The 17,994-nt window shown below is 42.9% G+C and overlaps 1 protein-coding gene across 1 annotated transcript in view; it reads right to left on the minus strand.

Annotated features, from left to right (window-relative positions):
* Positions 1–7,056: 7,056 nt before the first annotated feature.
* The window catches only part of kcnn3 (potassium intermediate/small conductance calcium-activated channel, subfamily N, member 3), a 34,137-nt gene continuing 23,199 nt past the window's right edge, over positions 7,057–17,994 (minus strand). The window contains exons 7-10 of the mRNA XM_037454306.2: positions 16,888–16,998; positions 11,862–11,989; positions 10,706–10,775; positions 7,057–9,834 (exon numbers count right to left, since the gene is read on the minus strand). Of these exons, the coding sequence (XP_037310203.1) occupies positions 9,430–9,834; positions 10,706–10,775; positions 11,862–11,989; positions 16,888–16,998 (714 nt within the window). The 3' untranslated portion in view covers positions 7,057–9,429. The remainder of the gene's footprint in view (positions 9,835–10,705; positions 10,776–11,861; positions 11,990–16,887; positions 16,999–17,994) is intronic.

Raw genomic sequence — 17,994 nt, forward strand, 5'->3', positions numbered from 1 at the left:
GCCTTCAAACGTTGTGCTGGGAGGAAAATCCACGATTCCATGAATGTGAGATCTACATCAAGCACGCACACCATCGGCCATTTTCAGTTCCTCCTTTGCCACGGACAGAGCTATTACACATCGTTTGCACAATTAACTGACCCGTACACGGATGAGCAGGGTCTCACTGACCCCACGTCGCCACGGCAACGAGCCAGTTTATGGGCCGCTCGTCTGAATCCGCAGGAGGTCAACACAGGCGAGCCGAGTCCTGTCACACACTGACAGAGTGCGAGGATTAGGGCAGATGGCCTCGACACAGCGGCTGTGCAAACTGGGTAAAATGTATCTTTCATTGCAAGAATCTTTCACATCTTTCAGGGAAACCTCTTTTGTTCCTCTGTCTTTCTCCGATCCAAAGAGAGTCCTCATGTCATTAATCTGTTGCCCATATATGCCATTCACAAATACACATGTACACACAGACAAACACAGACATGGGAGCTATTAGCATCCAATTTGAAGATTCAAATGAATGCCGAAATGTAGGTAGGTAAAACACATTTTTCAACTAATCGTAGCTGAATTGATTATTGTATTGATAAAGACTTTAATGACCCCCCTCTATCTTCAACTACATCAGAGTCACGTCAGGGTGGTTGCAAGGGTTTAAGGTGGGTGTCTGCTTTGCTGCACATCTTTTTTTCCCTACCAGATAGAGGGGGGGGGGGGGGGGGGGGGGGGAGTAGCTGGCCGGGGGGCTCTTCATCAAAAAGTGGATAAATCAGTAAAGAAATGCTTAAATACACTCACGGACATCTGCGCCATGCTGCGCGTGCTTGCATGCTCACGCACACTTACACACCAGCAGTGCAGGTCACCGTGATGGATGCTGTCCCCGAATGGCCGCGAGTATTAAAAGCCCGGAGACCTGGTAGAAACAATCAGTCATGTCAGTTCGTCATAGCTTGAAATTAATCATCCCTGCGCCTGTGATAATTTCCTGCTTTAATTATTCTGACCATGTAGCTTAAATAGTCTGCTTGCTGTGTGTGTGTGAGAGTGTGTCTGTGTGTGTGTGTGTGTGTGTGTGTGTGTCTCAGCCAGTGCAATGTGTGAGCGAACATCTCGGGAGATGAAAAAGAATTGGAGGAGCAGTAACTATGGCTCCACATCCATTTCACGCGATACTGGGTAGATGAGAGAGGAGCAGGCTACGTAACGAATCATCAGTTCTTTCTGCTTGGTAAAAGTACCAAAAGCATTTGTTCAGATCCTCTAGCAAAGCGGTGAATGCCGTGAAAGAGGCAAAACAATTTGAGGGAGCAAAACAGTCAGTGGCAGATAGCAAATGTCAACACAGGCTGTTCCGACCTACTGAGAGTGTTTGATCGCACTTCTTTGTGCGGGCTGATTGCACGCGTCTCCTAACGGATGAAACCGACAATGTGTCAGGACCGCCCACAATAGTTTGCTACTGCAAAATACACGAGCACCAGCCAGATGCCGCTCAGTTGTTTTGGTTGGCCAAGTTGTAGGTGTGTGTCTTTGCACAGAACAGCTGTGCAGTGAATCTGTGTACAGCTATACATGTTTCCAGCGATAGTTTACCTTCACTTTAGTTTTTAGTTCAAAAGTTAATTGACATAGTATTTATCAAAATATGACAATAACAAATCACCTGTATTACCTTATGTTTTTCACAGCTGTTACAAAAGTTCCACCTAGGTCCTATTTGTCCATCCCTCCATTGATTCTACTCTTTCACTGTCTGTAATCATTCATTCTTACTCCAGGTCACAGCAGGCCAGGATCGATCCATAATGCATTTTGTGGAAGACTGGGAACACACAAACAACAGCAGCCACATTAGATTCATTACATTAGATTCATGTGAAGTATCCAATTGGGAAAATAAGGGACATCATTGGAAATTTCTTCAATAGCCTGTGGACTTAACGTAGAGCAGTAAAGGGCTCCAGAATGACTCGTCACCCAAAGCTCACAGCAATCACTGAGGGCTTTGTTGTGTAGTAGTGAATACGAAAAGGAAAATGAAATAATTCTGGTTTTACATCTTTTATTCACATTACTGCATGATCCTCATCATCAACATTATGTGAATGCCCAATTTGGAAAACACCCAGCTCACTGCTGTTGGAAACAACTAATCAACAGCTTTTTTCTAACCCATTAAAAATAAAGAGTCTGTGTGAAGGATAAGCTGATTGCCAATCAACGGTTTCACAAACGTATTCATGTGTGTTTTTGTGACTCGACTTGCTCGGCATCCTTTCCAGTCAGTGTAAGGAAAATCCCCTCTGATTCAGACACAGACGATCGCTATGGAAACCGCCATCACTTCTCAGTAACTGGGCAGGGATGGAAGGAGGCAGAGACAGGGAGGCGTGTTAAAGCAGTTCAAATGAATGAGAAATTCTAATGTAATCCCCCTGTGCCTGTGTGTGTGTGTGTGTGTGTGTGTGTGTGTCTCAGCGTCCGTCTAAGACTGCAAGTGTGTGATAAGCAGAAGGAGGTACGGCTCTGGCAGCATGGAGAGAAGGTAGAAATAAGCAGAGTAAATAAAATGTAACGAAGACACTTGCAGGTCTCGCAGGATACTGAACCTGAAGGCCGGGGGAGGGCGAAGATGGAGGACAAAGACGAAGAAGTTGGGGACAGCTCACTTTCAGCTTCTTCTCCTCGTTTGATGGCTGACGTTCAACGGCCTGAAGTTGTGCCTCTGTCAAGAGATGACTGTAATGTATAGCAGCAATGTTAAAAATGTCTAATCGCATTTGAATCACTTACGAGGGTCAGACTCGGCCGCTGAGAGCCAGATGAGAAGCACTGCTGGCACGCCGCTGACTGTTCCTACACTCTAATTGGCTGACTGTCTCAACCTTCTGCCATTTTCCTACATCCGTCGCCAAAAGCCTCAGACACACATACCTCGGAAGAAAAGAGGGAGAGAGGAAAGAGAGTCAGAGACTGAAGAGAAAGCCTAAATGTCTGAGTGGCCCTGGTACCCGGCTGAAGATGGAGCACATAGAGGAGTTACAGCTAGCCAACTTCTGTCAGTGCAAAATGCAACATTTTGAAAAATACATCCATTAACAACCTCTGCTCTGTTACTCCTTTCTCTTAAACATGCACAGGCACCCCCGAGTGATGGGAGGCCAGTGTTGCCATGGAGCTGGTATTGCCCGTTTCTGTGGGGATGGGGGCAAGGGGATTCCCTGGACCCGCTAAGTCTACCTGCACGGTAATGTGAACCATGATCAACAAGGTGTACAAACACTATTGAGACATATTTGAGAAAACAGTTGATGTCGACGACAAATAAAAAAAAATCTATTGTAAAAAAATAAATGAATTAACCTCGTTGTTCATGGTTACTATTGCAACCATGGGGAAAATATGAAAAGGACTTTACCAGCTCGGTTCTTTTTGAGGAATTATATTCCACTTTTATTAAACTGTCTGGCTGGAAATATTAAATGCCGGCTGCTGTCTAACCTTCTTGTCCGGAAAAAAAAAATACATAAAAACATTTATTGATTTTAAAAAATGAATTCTAATTCCCAGGAAGCTGATTCCACACTAAAGTCACAATGGTTCAGACAGACATTTAGGAGCCTGTATGATGATCTGTTACACCACAAAGACCAACAACGTATTTTATTCATCACGGTTGAGTGTAAGTGTTAGAGGACCCACTTACCCTGTCTAGTCTCTAATGGCCTGAACAGATCAGCAGAATGCTCCTCTAAGCCATCCCCACCTCTATGAACATTAAGTGTGAAAATTAAATTATTGTGTTATTGAAGCCAAGGCTGGGATGGCAAAAATGAAGTTTTAAATGGACTACAATTAGCACTTAGCCTTGAATATCTGCATTCTAGCAGCATGCAGGTTGTAAAAAGCGCTCCGTCAGTGAAAGGCTGCTTCACGTGTCAAGGAAAGATGCTGCAGGTGCTTCCTTTCAACTCCCGCCAACACTTCACCATCAACACTGCTTCCAGCGGATGTCAATATTTCCTATTGGCATTATTTACTGTTCATTTTACATTGTTATTCTATTTTTTTAATTTTTTAATCAGTTGTTACTTGTTTAAAATAAATAAAGATGAAGACAAACAAAATGATTGTCAAAGTCATCACTCAAATTATGGGGGCGGGATTGTGTTCTTTCCTTTCATAAAGGATGGTCAAGTGTTTCCTATGCTAAAGGAACTAAGAAAGGAAGCTTTGAAACACCATTCCTTCGTCACCATTACATGTATTGCGGCCACTTCTGGGTCATTTGACTCCTCATCAAGAGACTGCAGCCATTGACTCACACAGATACATGGACTATGGCGATGGAGAAGAATAGAAAAGGCAAGTGTAACTCTTTTTCTTACTGTGTGTGATTGCACTCACACGTCCAGTGAGCTGAAGTTGAAGTGCATCCGCTCTGTGAATTTCTGGACCAGCTTCTTTCCCCTTTTTATTTTTTCTTTCATCATCACAGCAACATCCCTGTCTCTATGGCTGGCTCACAAAGCGGATTCCCCATTTCCACCCGAATATACTTACACGCATATTCATAAGAAAACTAAAAAGCCCCTAACAAAACACAATCTTTCTGAATGCGATAGACTCTAATCACAGAGTCATGCATGCATGCATGCATGTACAGACCTGTATGTGTTGGTAAATCTGTCCCCCTGGTTGCCAGGGAAACACCAGGTTATTAGGCATCACAATGAGTGGTTCATAGCTCTCTGCTTCCTGGTGAACTATGACTGGGTCATCGTAAGCTTTTTACTGTTCTAAAAAGGGAGGGAGAACACAAAACTTCATCTTTAGGCGTGTTCTTGCTCCTCTGTGTGTGTCCCCTACAAAAATGTTTAAGAGGTACATCTCCAATGAACACTGTTTAATCTGTAGAAGCATCCAGTACACCATTCATCTCTACCGTCAGCACAACGACGAGTTGGAGAGAAGTGATCCTGTTGCGATGGAGACGGTCTCCCGCTGACAGAATCTGGGGACATTTGTACCGTATGTTATAATTAAATTATAGTTGACTGGTTTACCATTTTCTCCTGTTCCATTGGCAAAGCTGCTTGCACACAAATGCATTGGAAATACAGGTCAGGTCTCCGTTTTGAAGCGTAACATGAACCAATCATGCCGTGGTAAAAAAAACAAAAGGGAAAGACACCCTTGTGTGCATGTAAAGTCATGTACATGTGATGTACATTTTGTTGGAGTCGAATTTTTCTGACTAAATTTGGCTGGAATATGAGGGGGAAAAAAACTATCCCAATTTCCATTATCATTGTGTCCTTTGCTATCCTGCGCTCAAACAGCAATCCTGAAAGACTAATTGGTTTTCCTGCAAGTAAAGGACTGAGTGACAGGTAGAGAGAGAAGAGATAAGCACATAAGAGTTTTTAAAAAAACATAGGCTACGGACAAAACCCCTAACTTAAAATTACAGAGCACAATCATGAAAATGCACATCGCATTAGAGATAATGAACGCTGAGGGAGCTAGCAGAGCACCAGCCAGTAAATAACCCAGATAACAAGCTCATCACATCTGGATATGTGCTGTTCCCTGGGCAGAGCACTGCCTCATGCTGCCTGGCTTTCACAACCCTCCTACGGTTTAATTTCACCCTGGGCTAAACATACAACATGACGGCTGTTTTATAAAAAATAGATTTTTAAATAGATTTCCCCCCAGATTGCATAAATGCTTTGACTGCCTCAAGTAAAGTGCATTTACACATTCTAACCACCGGGAAGATGAGTGTGGAGACAATTTTGGGACAAACTGTAGTGTAAACAAATGGGAAGGTATTTCATTCAAATGGATTTGATGCAACTATCACAAATCAGAAAGAATAATGAAGGGTCTTAAATAAATACATACGTTTTTTTTCGGATGTCAATATATTGAATGGGACACATTAATTCATTACTTTTTTCGTAGACAATATATACATACAAGTATAAAAATACATTGACTATTCTGAATTGCAACGTCTTCACCACCTGGATTACGAGAAAATACCAAACTGGCTGCTGAAACTTTGCTCTTTACCAAACCTTGCTGGGCCTGCTATGTTAGTAGATTGTAACAAAGCATTACACACATATTAGGACAATCTTGGGTTTTGAAATGTATCTCTCACTTCTGTCAGTTCTTTAAAATCCACATCGGCCAATCATAGTAAATGTAAGCACAAAACGCATTTAAATATTTACAACAAGCTGTTGCATGAGACATTATGTTTTCAAGTTGTGCGTCCATGTTTGTGTGAATTCAAGACTGTAAACTGATTACATTTTGGTGGTCAAAGGTCAAGGTTACCGTGACCGTCACATCCATGTGATATTGTCTTTTGATTTGGCACAAACATCCACTTGGTTGAATTAGAATTACTAGTACTTCTAGTTTTGCTCATAATATTATTACTTTATTGTTGAACATTATCTGACATTTTACAAAGGTCCCATGCTAATATTATGTGTTTTCCTGGGGACATACACACAGTCATAAGACTGACAACACATGCGCAGACATACAAACAAATGCATTTTCGCAAATGCTCAATTCATCAATGTTGACTCACAAAATTCCAATTCTCAATGTGTTGTAGGCTTATTAGTGTTCACTCAACACACTCCGCTTTACTGTAGCAAACCTGAATGTAGCGTAACGTTGGCTAGTTACGTCTAGCGTTAGCTTTAATTATTTAACGTGTTCTCCATCTTAGCTAGGCAACACAACACTAATGTATGACCTAGCTAGCATAAAAATCCAACAACTATTTGACGGCCAAATAATAATAAAAAAAATAGTTAAAAGCCAATTTTAGAAAGCTAGCAACCATTATTTTTCAGCTAACTTATCGACCGTTAGCTCGTCGTCAAGTCCTCGAGGTTTCCTCGAAATATTGCGATAGGATGAGTGACTGAAAATCAGTCTATGAATAAATAAAACTTATTGTGTGAATTAGTATTTCTAAAACAAAAATGGAAAAGCAAACAAACATCAAGGCAGAAATCGCGGAAGCTGTAATGTTATAGATATATATTTTATTAGTTCTTTGATAAAATAAAAATTACAAAATAATTTCAACCTCAAACAGCACTTTCCTTGTTTAAAATTCTTTGATGTATCGTTAATACATGTATCATAATTTTCCTGACAAATGAGAATACTATTGTTTTGTAATCGTAAATATCAGCTATAACTGCGTTTAATCATATTTGTAGAAAAGACTAAGCAATACAAAGCTAGATTTCGTTAACAGCATACTATACAATATTCCAAGCGTATGTAGTTCAGTATTCCGGCCACAGCATGTCACTATAAGACAGTTTCTCCAATTGTCTTTCCCCCTAATAACATTATAATTCCTCTCAGATAAATTTCTTTCTATATTTTATTTATTTCAAAAACAGATGTTGCTCCTTCATGGCAATCGACCCTTTGCACGATTTATTTGTGTCCATCCATCGTTCACCTTGATCTGATTTAAAACGGTGAAGAGCAGTCCACGTACAGCATTGCAACAATTCCATACCCAGATTTTCAGTTCCCTCAGAAATATTGTCAAGACATCTGCAACGCCTTTTGCCATCTTTTGTCCCCAGTGACAGCGGCGTTGCCTGCCTCTTATTGAAGTCCATTTAAGAGAGAGCACTTTGGTTGTCGAGGTGTGTGTATATCGGTGTGTCCGTGTGTGTAGGTGGTTGTTCCCGTTTCTGCATGGCAGTTTAAGTGATCGAGTAGGAAAGTGGGTTTGAGTGTATTTCTTTACAGAGAATACATTTATGGTAACAGTGCGCTGTTTTTGGACCGCAAGCTAGAGAAATAATGGCAGTGAGGAAGGTCCATGGGGTTATAGACACGACCATACACTGTTAAAAAATATGGATGACCCCAACTTATGATCACATAGCTTAACAATTGTTGGATTTCAATTGAATTACTCATTTTAAAATCAACATTTTGGTAATTTTAAGATGATGGTTTAAAGCAAAACAATGGATACTACGGCATCCCAGTCAATCTGACTCCACTGACTTCAGACAAGTAAAAGAATAAGCAGATAATTTATTGATGGGCAATGATTCAACTGTTAGTTCCCCTAAACACTTTTACCAAATGAGCATTATGTTTATGCAAAGCTGTGTCTTAAAGAATTTCTTCAAAATGAATCACGCAGATCTAAATGGATGAATGTTTTTGTTGTAATCTATTCTTTCTTCCAACAGCAATTTCAGTATTAACTTCATACAACACTTTATTTCAGTACATCTATTTTAGTCTAATTTCAGTACAACAAACCTAAAGTACACATTGGTTGAACCCAATCTGTAATTCAATAAATGCATTAATAAAAAAGTCCTTTTGCAGTTGTGTTTGGTTATTTTATAATCTGCGACTGTATTCTTTGTCAAAAACAGACGTTATGACTCATGTCCCTCAGCGTCATACCAATTGTTTCAGCTTCATCCGTATTTTGTGTTGTTCAGTAAACAGATGCGGTGCTTCAAACTGAGGAGTTAAAATGTCACAACTATGCTTTAGGCCACAGCAGCAGAAGATACGTCTTTTGGATGAACATTTCTTTACAGCGTGTCGACATTGCTTGGCAGTGCACTGAGTGCTTGGCAGTATAGGCTTCAGTATTATCTTGTGAACTACTGGACACAATTTCTTTGTGTGAGTGTAAATAGGGCCTGCATTGTAAAAGATTGTGTATCTATGTTTGTGCTGTGTTAACTTGTATTGCGTGGATGACCCTCTAATATAAGGTGTGTATGTGTGTGTGTGTGTGTGTGTGTGTGCAGTACATGTCACTAGTTTTTTTTTCTTCATCTCAGTCGTATTGATTGAACATTCTGTTAAAGGGATGCTCGTTAACATACAATTAGCATTCAAATAGAAAATACATCATAAGGATAAAAAGTCATGGTCATTAATTCCTGATGAAGGGAGAGAGAGAGAGATTGGGAGCAAGGAGATAAAAAGAGAGAGAGAGAGAGAGAGATAGAAAAGGAAATATATAGAATAAAAGGCCCTGTTCAGTAATTGGAGTGGTAGCCATTTAGGAGCTCTGAGTTTATATAATTATTCCACTTTATTCTCCTCATCCTCTCTCCCTTCTCATCCTTTCTACCACAATTTCTCACTCTCTTGACATTCCTCCTCCCCCTCACACCTTTTAGATTCTCCATTATTCTTCTCCTCCCCTTTTTCGGGAATGTGCCCCAAAAGCCTTAACATGTCTAATCACTCATACTGGCCCTCCATCTTAATCCTATTATTTCTCGCCACGGTCCCGTCCTCAACCGTCCCTCCCACTTCCCGTTTCTCTCCTCCTCCCTGCCCATTTTCTTTCCATGTTCGTGTCTCCTCCTGGTCCACAGAGAGATGTCTTCAGCAGCTCGCAGTGCAGGTGTTCGGGGAGGGAGCAGCCTCCAGGCTCCCCTCTGGGCTCAGAGACGGAGGCGACAGAGGAGACTCCAGGGCCAAGGTGGGGACCTGGGCCTGGGCGGGTGGTGCCGGAGATGCGACATGGCCCGAGGAAACCGACGCGGGTAAAGACGCCGCGGGGGATATTGGGACCACAGCACCTCCTCTCCAGTCCCTCGTGTCCCTCTCTCTCAGCAAGTGGACCAGGGCGGCGTGCTGGGCGCTGAGGGTCGCTGAGAGGTGGGCGGGCAGGGTGTTGAAGCCGGCGGTGAGCTGCTCCACCCGCTGCTCCAGGGATAGCATCTGACGCTCCAGGTCCTCGCTGCGGTCGTTGAGCTCTGACATGAGCTCGTACATGACGCTCTGCATCTGTGGAGAGGAGAGGAGGAGAGGGGAAAATGGGAGACAGATTGCTAATAGGAAAACAGGAGTATTATGTCGGTTGCTTTATTTATTTAAGCATGTTTAAAGAAAACTAATTTGGAATGAATAAGAAGGGAAATAAAAAAGGGGTTTAGAGTGGTAAAAGCGGGAAGAGGGACAAGCCAGAGGCTGAGGAGGAGTGAGTAAGACAGTGAGCAACAAGGTCCAAGAGGGAGCAGAAGCTGGAACGAGGAGGAGGCTGGAGGGAAGTCTCTACGTGGGCATTCTAGCGTTGTGAAGAAACCGAGTGTGCAGCGAAAATGAAATGTCCGAGCCTCGCACATCCTGGCCCCCGTAACCATGGTAAACGCACAAGTGGCCAATTTGGATGGAGTCATTGAGAGAGCATAATTTGGTGCTAAAGGCATTGCTCCTGGAAAACACACAAAACACACACCCTCACTCGATCTTTTTCTCCCTCTTATCACTCCCTTCTCTCTTTGTGGTCTCCCTTTTCTCACACACACACACACACACACACGCACGCACGCACGCACGCACGCACGCACACTCTCACTCAAACACCCACATGGTAACAGAAAAATATGAGCACCCCCTCCCTCCTCTTACTTCCTCCTCGCTCTTTCTCACATTCATCGCTGTTTTAACACTTGTTCCTGTTGCTAGGAGACACAAAGCCACGCAAACAGGCAGGTCATCATTGAAACAGAAGAATATACCTTTTTTTGTTTGTTTGTTTGTTTGTTTGTCTATAGAGTGGATGTTGTACATTAATAAAGAGCAGGGATGTATGTCAACTGTGTGTGTGTGTGTGTGTGTGTGTGGGGGGGTGCGTGGGTATGTGTGAGGGACTCACTTTTGAGAGGTCCACTAGTGTGTTGGCCTGATCACTGAGCTTCCTCTGCTCCATTTTCACACTCCGTAATCTGCAAACAGACACACACACACACACACACATTAAATACACACACACAAAGTTGAAACGCTGTAAATACACAGCGGTCCGGCCAGAGAGCGAACCCCTCCAGGTCCAGACAACAGCGCTGTAGGGCGGTCGCCTTGCATAATTCTGCCTCATTTCAATCTGCAGTTTGTGGCTGAAGACAAAGGTTCATAGTAGAAGTGTGCTCTGAAACGCTGAAATGTTGTTATGCGGGTAAAACTATACATATATTTTATCTAGACCTTGATTCTCAGAGTAGGCAAACGGGGTGTTCTAAATATTAAGAACCCTTAAAGGGAATGAGACCTAAAGGGAAATAAGGTAAATGGAATGAAACGAAATAACTCATCGTTCTTCAGTCCAATTAGAAATAGGACTTGGCAAACTCAAAATATAATAAATTGATCAGTGAACTAAAGGTCTGTGCATTTAATAAAGCCGGTGTTCTCCTCAAATGTAAGTGTGAATTTGTTCCTGTGTGGACACCAACAGGTTTGAGGAGGAAAAAATATAAAAATTCCTCAAACCCCCCCGACGTTACTTTTTTCACAGTCAGCATCTCTGACACAGGCCACACGCTGCAGGACCGGCTTTTCTGTGTCTCAATTAAAACAAGTCTTAGGTCCTTTGTTTCTGGTTTTTGAAAACAAATTCTCAAGTCCAGGCTAAACTATTCCAGATCAAAGGGAGAAAGCGGCATTAAAGGGACGCTTAATTGTGTTGCTAGACAGAGGACCTACAGACAACATTTTAGTAAGCCAAGATTTAACGAGACAACTACCCTTGTAGCCATTCAAATGCAACCAGACCACGCTCTGATGAAGAAAATTGTAAAGCGCGATAAAGGTCTACAAACCGTATTTGTATCAACAACATTTGGAAGTACAAATTAAGTAATGATGTATGCTCATCGTAGTACATAACGTACCGTTATTACGCTTGAAGTATACCTGCCCTTTAGTAGAAGATGATGATTCATGTGTGTCGAGATTCATGCATCTGTTTATCAGCGTTGATTCAGCTTGTGGGTGGATAGAAAGCACAAACTCAACGGCTCATGTGTTCTTACTGATGTATTGCCTGGAGGAACTTCCGCTGGTGTTTACGGACTCTGCAATGGTCGATCTTCTTCATCAGCTTGGTGTGTTTGTAGATGAGCCAGGTTTCTCGCAGCACGTTAGCTGCAGCATTCTTTATCTGCTCGCAGACAACAAACAAACAGATCAAAAAGACACATTGTTAGCAACAGGTAGTCCTTGGCCACAAGTTTGAGAATGCATTACGGGGCTGGGATCCCTCCCCCCCCCACACACACACACGGTTTCCTGAGGGCCCGGCCCTCTGTCCCCTGGTTTCTGAGGGCTCAGTCAGGTTTTCTCTAACTTTGGCACCATTTTCTCCATCTCTGGCCCAGTTTCCTGGGGCCCTTCCCTAGTTTTCTAGAGCCCGACGCATGATCACAGGGGCCAAGCCCTTTTTGACTCTGGTCTCGGCTTCAGGGTTCAGGGTCCATGACCTCGCCCTGTTTTTTCTGGGGCTCTGTCGTATTCTTTTCTCAGCAGGAAAACCGATGGAATGTGTCCTTACCCCCAAGTGAAGGAGTTCAAGTGCCTCAGGGTCCTGTTCGCGAGTGAGGGGAAGATGGGGTGTGAGTTGGGCCGGGGAATCGCACCTGCTCTACCGCACCGTTGTAACGAAAAGAGAGCTGAGCCGATCAACTGATAGATGTGGCGCAGGAAAGGGAAGTTTAGGGTTCCCCGGGACCCCCGATAAACGGTTGACAATGAAGGAAAACAATAAATGAATGAATGATGCTCACTCGTGGGAAGCCTTATACCCCTCAATCAAGATGGGTACTCCTATAATTTAATTAAAACTTATTTAAATCCATATCTATGTTCCATGTACTGTACATCTCTATAGTTTGCCGTGCAATTATAACACAGAGGCCAGACCGTACGATGGTGAAGCGAGAAGGGAGGGATAATCTGAAAGGACGTGAATTGATTGAGAGACTTCAAAGAGATGCCGAACACTGAACAAAGATTTATTATACCCTCGTCTGAGGAGCACAAAAGGACCCGGCAGCTTGACTAATCAGCACCTATGCGCTGCAGTCAAGGACTCCTCACAAACGCACAAGCCAACAAATAAACACATGCAGACAAACACATGAAGAGAGTAGAAGTCCCTGCGCCTTGCAGATGGGTTTTCAATGACAGAGAGGAAGTCAAACCGAAAAGAGCTTATCCAATGTACTATATGTACCAATGTAATATAAAAACACTATAGGAGATTGAGTCATACATTGCACATATTACCAATCGCTTTTAATAACATTTACTATTAAAAGTGTGTCCTTTCACACAAATGAATAATGCATCTTATGGGGGATGAACCCAACAAAATAAATAAAAATAATGATATAATATGAAGGGCTTTGGATGTAAAAAGGTACAGGCTTCCATCCCATGTTTGTCCCTCTGAGCCTTGTCTCCCTGTGTGTATCACAGGATTACAGAACTCCGTCTAGCAAGGACAGGCACTGACGCAGCTGCAAAGATCCTGAGAAGGCTTCGTCCAAATGAAGACATTGTGTTTGTGTGACTACAGGACTATACACCAAGGTCAATGCTAATATCGTGATGGTAGTTTTGCATTTTTTTGGACAGTATTTTGTTTTACATAAAACGTATAACTGCACTGCTTTAGAGAATCTTTGCAACAGAAATTCAGTTGTAGTGAAAAGTAAATGGTGTCTTATCTCTTTTTTTATTATTTTATTATTCAAGAGGCAGGTTACTGAGGCGGCAACTTAATATCCCCTTTGTCAACGGGCCCATTGTTGAAATAAATATGTCAAGTCATTTTGTCAGTTGATTACTCAATGCAGGGTGACAGAAATATACCAAATAAGGGCATCTTCTGTCTGACTCGCTTGCTTAGAAGAATAGCACAAACACTTTGAACATCTGTGCTGCTGTGGTGTGAGCTGTTGCTCTGCCTCAGGCCAATTAGTTAGACAAAGCTTCACCCTAAACGTAAAACCCAGAGGAACCTCTTTACATGCAAATTACTGATAATATCACACTGTTAGTTGTATGTATCTTGCAGTTAATCCGCCCCCATCCTTATTTCTCCATAAGAGAAAAAGAGAAACTGAGGAAACTCCGTTTGCACAAACTCAACATGACCTGCTAAAATACTCATCAACAGACAACATTAGCAGCAGATATTCCTGGACCATATGGCATGTTGGGCAAGCGTGTTGGGGTCGTGTGGCTGGTTAGGGTCAAAGATCTGTTCTGGCTGCTCCCCTACACGGCACACCTTATGGCGGTTACATGAGAGAACGGTTAAGAAAAGAGGTTCCCACAACTCAGCATGTCTAGTGGATGATGTCATACTGTCGGTACCAATAGAAAAGTGCAATTGTGTAAAAGTAAAAGTGTAACGAGGCACCTAACCCGTACGGTCCGTAAAAACCCAAGCGAGACTTTGATGACCCATGCATGCAATTATTACCCTGATTAGGTAGTGTGATGAGATACAATGGAGAATCAAACATAAACAAACAGAACAACGACCTTGGTAGCCACCTCCCACCTCATCTATGTGCCATGGGAACACGTCGCCCTACCGGCTCTGACCTTCCCAGGAATGCACAGAAAACAGGGCAAATAATTATTGGCCTCCATCTATAAGTATGCATTTTGATCGTCCCTTGACTGTGGACAGATCTAGGAAGGGCTCCATTAAAAAATAGCGTTCAATTGGTAAAAAAGTGCGATTGTCAAATTAATTTTTTCTCCACACCCATAATGATCCACTTCGCTTGTGTGTCAATTTTGTGTGTGTGTGTGTGTGTGTGTGCGTAGTGAAACGCTAGCCCAGCAGAAATCTTAGAGAAGGTAGAATGCTCCCATTTGGCTAATGGCGTAAACATGGGAAGGCATTGTGGAGCTTCCTCCTCCTTGGGCGGAACCCAGGGTGCGCTCTGAATAGTCAGAGGGCGAAGTTCTGATGATCCCAGAATACTTCTAAAAATCGCCAAGATTTTTGAGTTTTTGGAGTGCCAATTTCTGGAAAGATGTAACATTTTAAATTCCGCAAAACGACATAAAAGCATGAAATTAAAGTACTGAACTCACAAACAGCCATATCGATGCAGTCAATTGGCTTATGGCCTTTTGCTCTCAAAAGGAAGGAAAAAATGCTCCACTCTTCTGACTTTGCGCCTACAGTAAATGTGTCCAGCTTTCTCAGTGTCGAGATCGTCTTTCCATGTGCAGAGGGATGCTCTGACCAGATGGGCTTTTTAGCAGGGCTCTGAATTAACCAATACTTCAATATTGAGCCACAGTACACTGCTGCAACCACAGTGTCAGCCGAATCAAACACTTCAACACTCTGCATCACGGCAACGAGTCCTGATTACAAACATGAGCACTTGCAACCTCCGACACACGATCGACTTAAATCAAAGGGAAACAGACCCTTCACTGAAGGAAAATAAACCCTGTGCTTTAAACGCAGTCAAACTCGCCAACGAAGGGAAGAATCTTTAAGTGTCAAATACAACTAACTCATTTTGACCAAAAATGATAAAGAACACTTTCTTGTGGTTCTTGGACCATGCGCAACCACAACCAACACTTTTTCAAAGACACACAGGCAAAAATAAAGGTGTGTACTTTGGGTGTGTGCTTTTGTGTGGGTGGGTGTGCGTGTGCACATGTGCACATGACAGCAGAATGTCTATCGTTTCATCATTCATTATAAAGCGGGAGTGATTTTATTCTCTTGTTACGATGATATGGCCCCAGCCATGTAGATCAATGTGCAAACAGCTGCTTCAATCATTAATCTTTCAGTAAGAGAGGGCAAGAGATGATTACCACCGCACAAACCAGAAATGTCACCAAGCCTGCTATGATCTTTTTATTGATCTAGGGAGGGATCCACATCGGTTTCCGCTGTGTTCATGCTATAAATATTGCGATAATTTCTTAGTTATTATTTTTAAAAACTGTTCTCATCAGTGTCAGTTTGGTCTTTCATAAAAAAATGTAGACAATAATCAGCAACTGTAACGGCACTCCAACCCACTTGAGTTGGTTTCACTGTAACAGATGGACACCAGGAGCCAAAGGTAGGAAGCTGAAGCAGCCAAACGAATGCAAACATTTACCGTATAGCTTCTGACACTCGCATTTGTTCCAAGTTTCCATTTGTATGAGAAGCATGGACCAAAACTTGAAATTGAAATGCAATCCATTGAATGGATGAGATATTAGTGTCTGGACCAAAATGGGGGATGGACTGACCCACCATATTTAGCATTGATTAAAAAGTAAAAACCCTCATACATACATGCACAATGTTCAAGGTGTTAAGCTAAATTTCGACGGGAGCCCGACAAACGGTCCGTTCCAACTTTTCTGTTGATTTTCCATCCACACTGAAATCATTGATAACTTCACCACGTTCAGTCACCCAGATCCCCAGCTGCCATAATGTACCCTACATATTTGATATGGGAGCTATTTTTAAAACTTGGAACTTTCAACTGTATGAAAGATTTAGGAGGACCACAGGAAGGCGGGAGTGAGGGATCGAGGGGAGGAGGAATCGTGGGGCCACGAAGGGAGGGAGAGGGCAAAGGAAGGAAGGAGGAGAGAAGGTGACAGAAAGATAGAAAGAGAGCGATTTACTATAAGAGAGATAAATGTCAGAGGGGAGTTGGTAGGGTGGAGGAGGGGTGCACGAGGGAGGGAAAAAATTGGTTTGATGGGATGATAGAGAGACGCTAAGTGAACAGGAAAGTGAGAAAGATATGACCTTTTATTGCCTTCTGTCGCTCAAATAACACGGCACTGTGTCACAACAATACAGGTGGGATAGTGTGGCATAGTGGGGACTGGCGAAGGGCGGGGCAACCACCTGCAAGAATCTAAAAATACACTATAAACTCACACCTCCAAATACAGTCCCAAACACGGTGCGTATACGGAAAAAACCTGTGCTTTCTTTAAACTCCAATCCCTCTGTTGTTTTCCACAAAACCCACTCATTCACACCGCACTGGCACACACCCTCTTGGTGAGTTGCGTGTCCATCATGAAGTTGTGTACGTGTTTCTCGGCCTTGGTGAGCTCCAGCTTCCTGGCTACCACGGCAACCACCAGAGCAGTACAGCCCGCACCCTGAGAGAGAGAGAGAGAGAGAGAGAGAGAGAGAGAGAGAGAGAGAGAGAGAGAGAAAGAGAAAGAGAAAGAGAAAGAGAGAGAGAGAGAGAGTGAGAGAGAGAGAGAGAGAGAGAGAGAGGAGAAAAGGAGGGAGGAGGAGAAAACAGAGCACCGAGTCAGTTCAAGAGGACGAATTGGTCAATCTGTGGCTTTTGGCCAGGGAATTAGCTCAGATGATCGAAGGGAGTGAGGACAAATAGGAGGAAGGGAGCGGCATGACAGAAGGAGAAGTGATTTGGAGAGGGGAGGGGATTAAGAGGGATAGCTCTGTTCCACATTTGCGTTTCCTCCCGTTGAGCGGCGCGCCAAGTCTATTTTCACCTCCAATCCATCTGGTGTGAGATCCCCTCTATATCGCCTCTACGTTGAGCTTAAAAATATCCATTTTATAGATGAAAAAAAAACATCAAAAGATTGACACCACCTCATTTTATAGAATTGGATGCTGCCAAACTGAAATGTACATGGTGTCGGTCTTTTTCCGGTCAACGGAGGGTTTGACACCTGCAGGAAGTGTAAAGGTATGAAACACAGACTGGTTTTGTCTGTTTTTCAGCTCGACCCATATGGGACAAATGGTAAATTAATTTGGGGGAGAGAGTGACAGCAGTCTGTCAACCAGAAAGACATGCTCCAGAGGAGAAGAGGAGCAGTGGGAAGGAAGACGGACTTAATTAACTCCCAGCTTAGACACCGTTTTAAAAAGGTTCCTCTGAAGGGGAAAGCACTGGGAGGAAAAATAGATAAGGAGAGAAGAGCTAGGAGAAAACATCAAGGGTTAAATTCAGGAGTTGGGGGGTGTGTGCACACAACGGGAGAGAAGGAGTCACGTATCTCCTGATAAGCGACACATCGTGGATTAAGAGTGAAGGAGAAAAACATAGTGAGTTAGAGAAAGAAAGCGCGAGAGAGAGCATGCAAGGTTTTCAAGCGTGTAAGAAATAGCAAAGACTC

The sequence above is a fragment of the Pungitius pungitius genome, chromosome 11 (genome assembly GCF_949316345.1).
Source record: "Pungitius pungitius chromosome 11, fPunPun2.1, whole genome shotgun sequence".
NCBI lineage: Eukaryota > Metazoa > Chordata > Actinopteri > Perciformes > Gasterosteidae > Pungitius > Pungitius pungitius.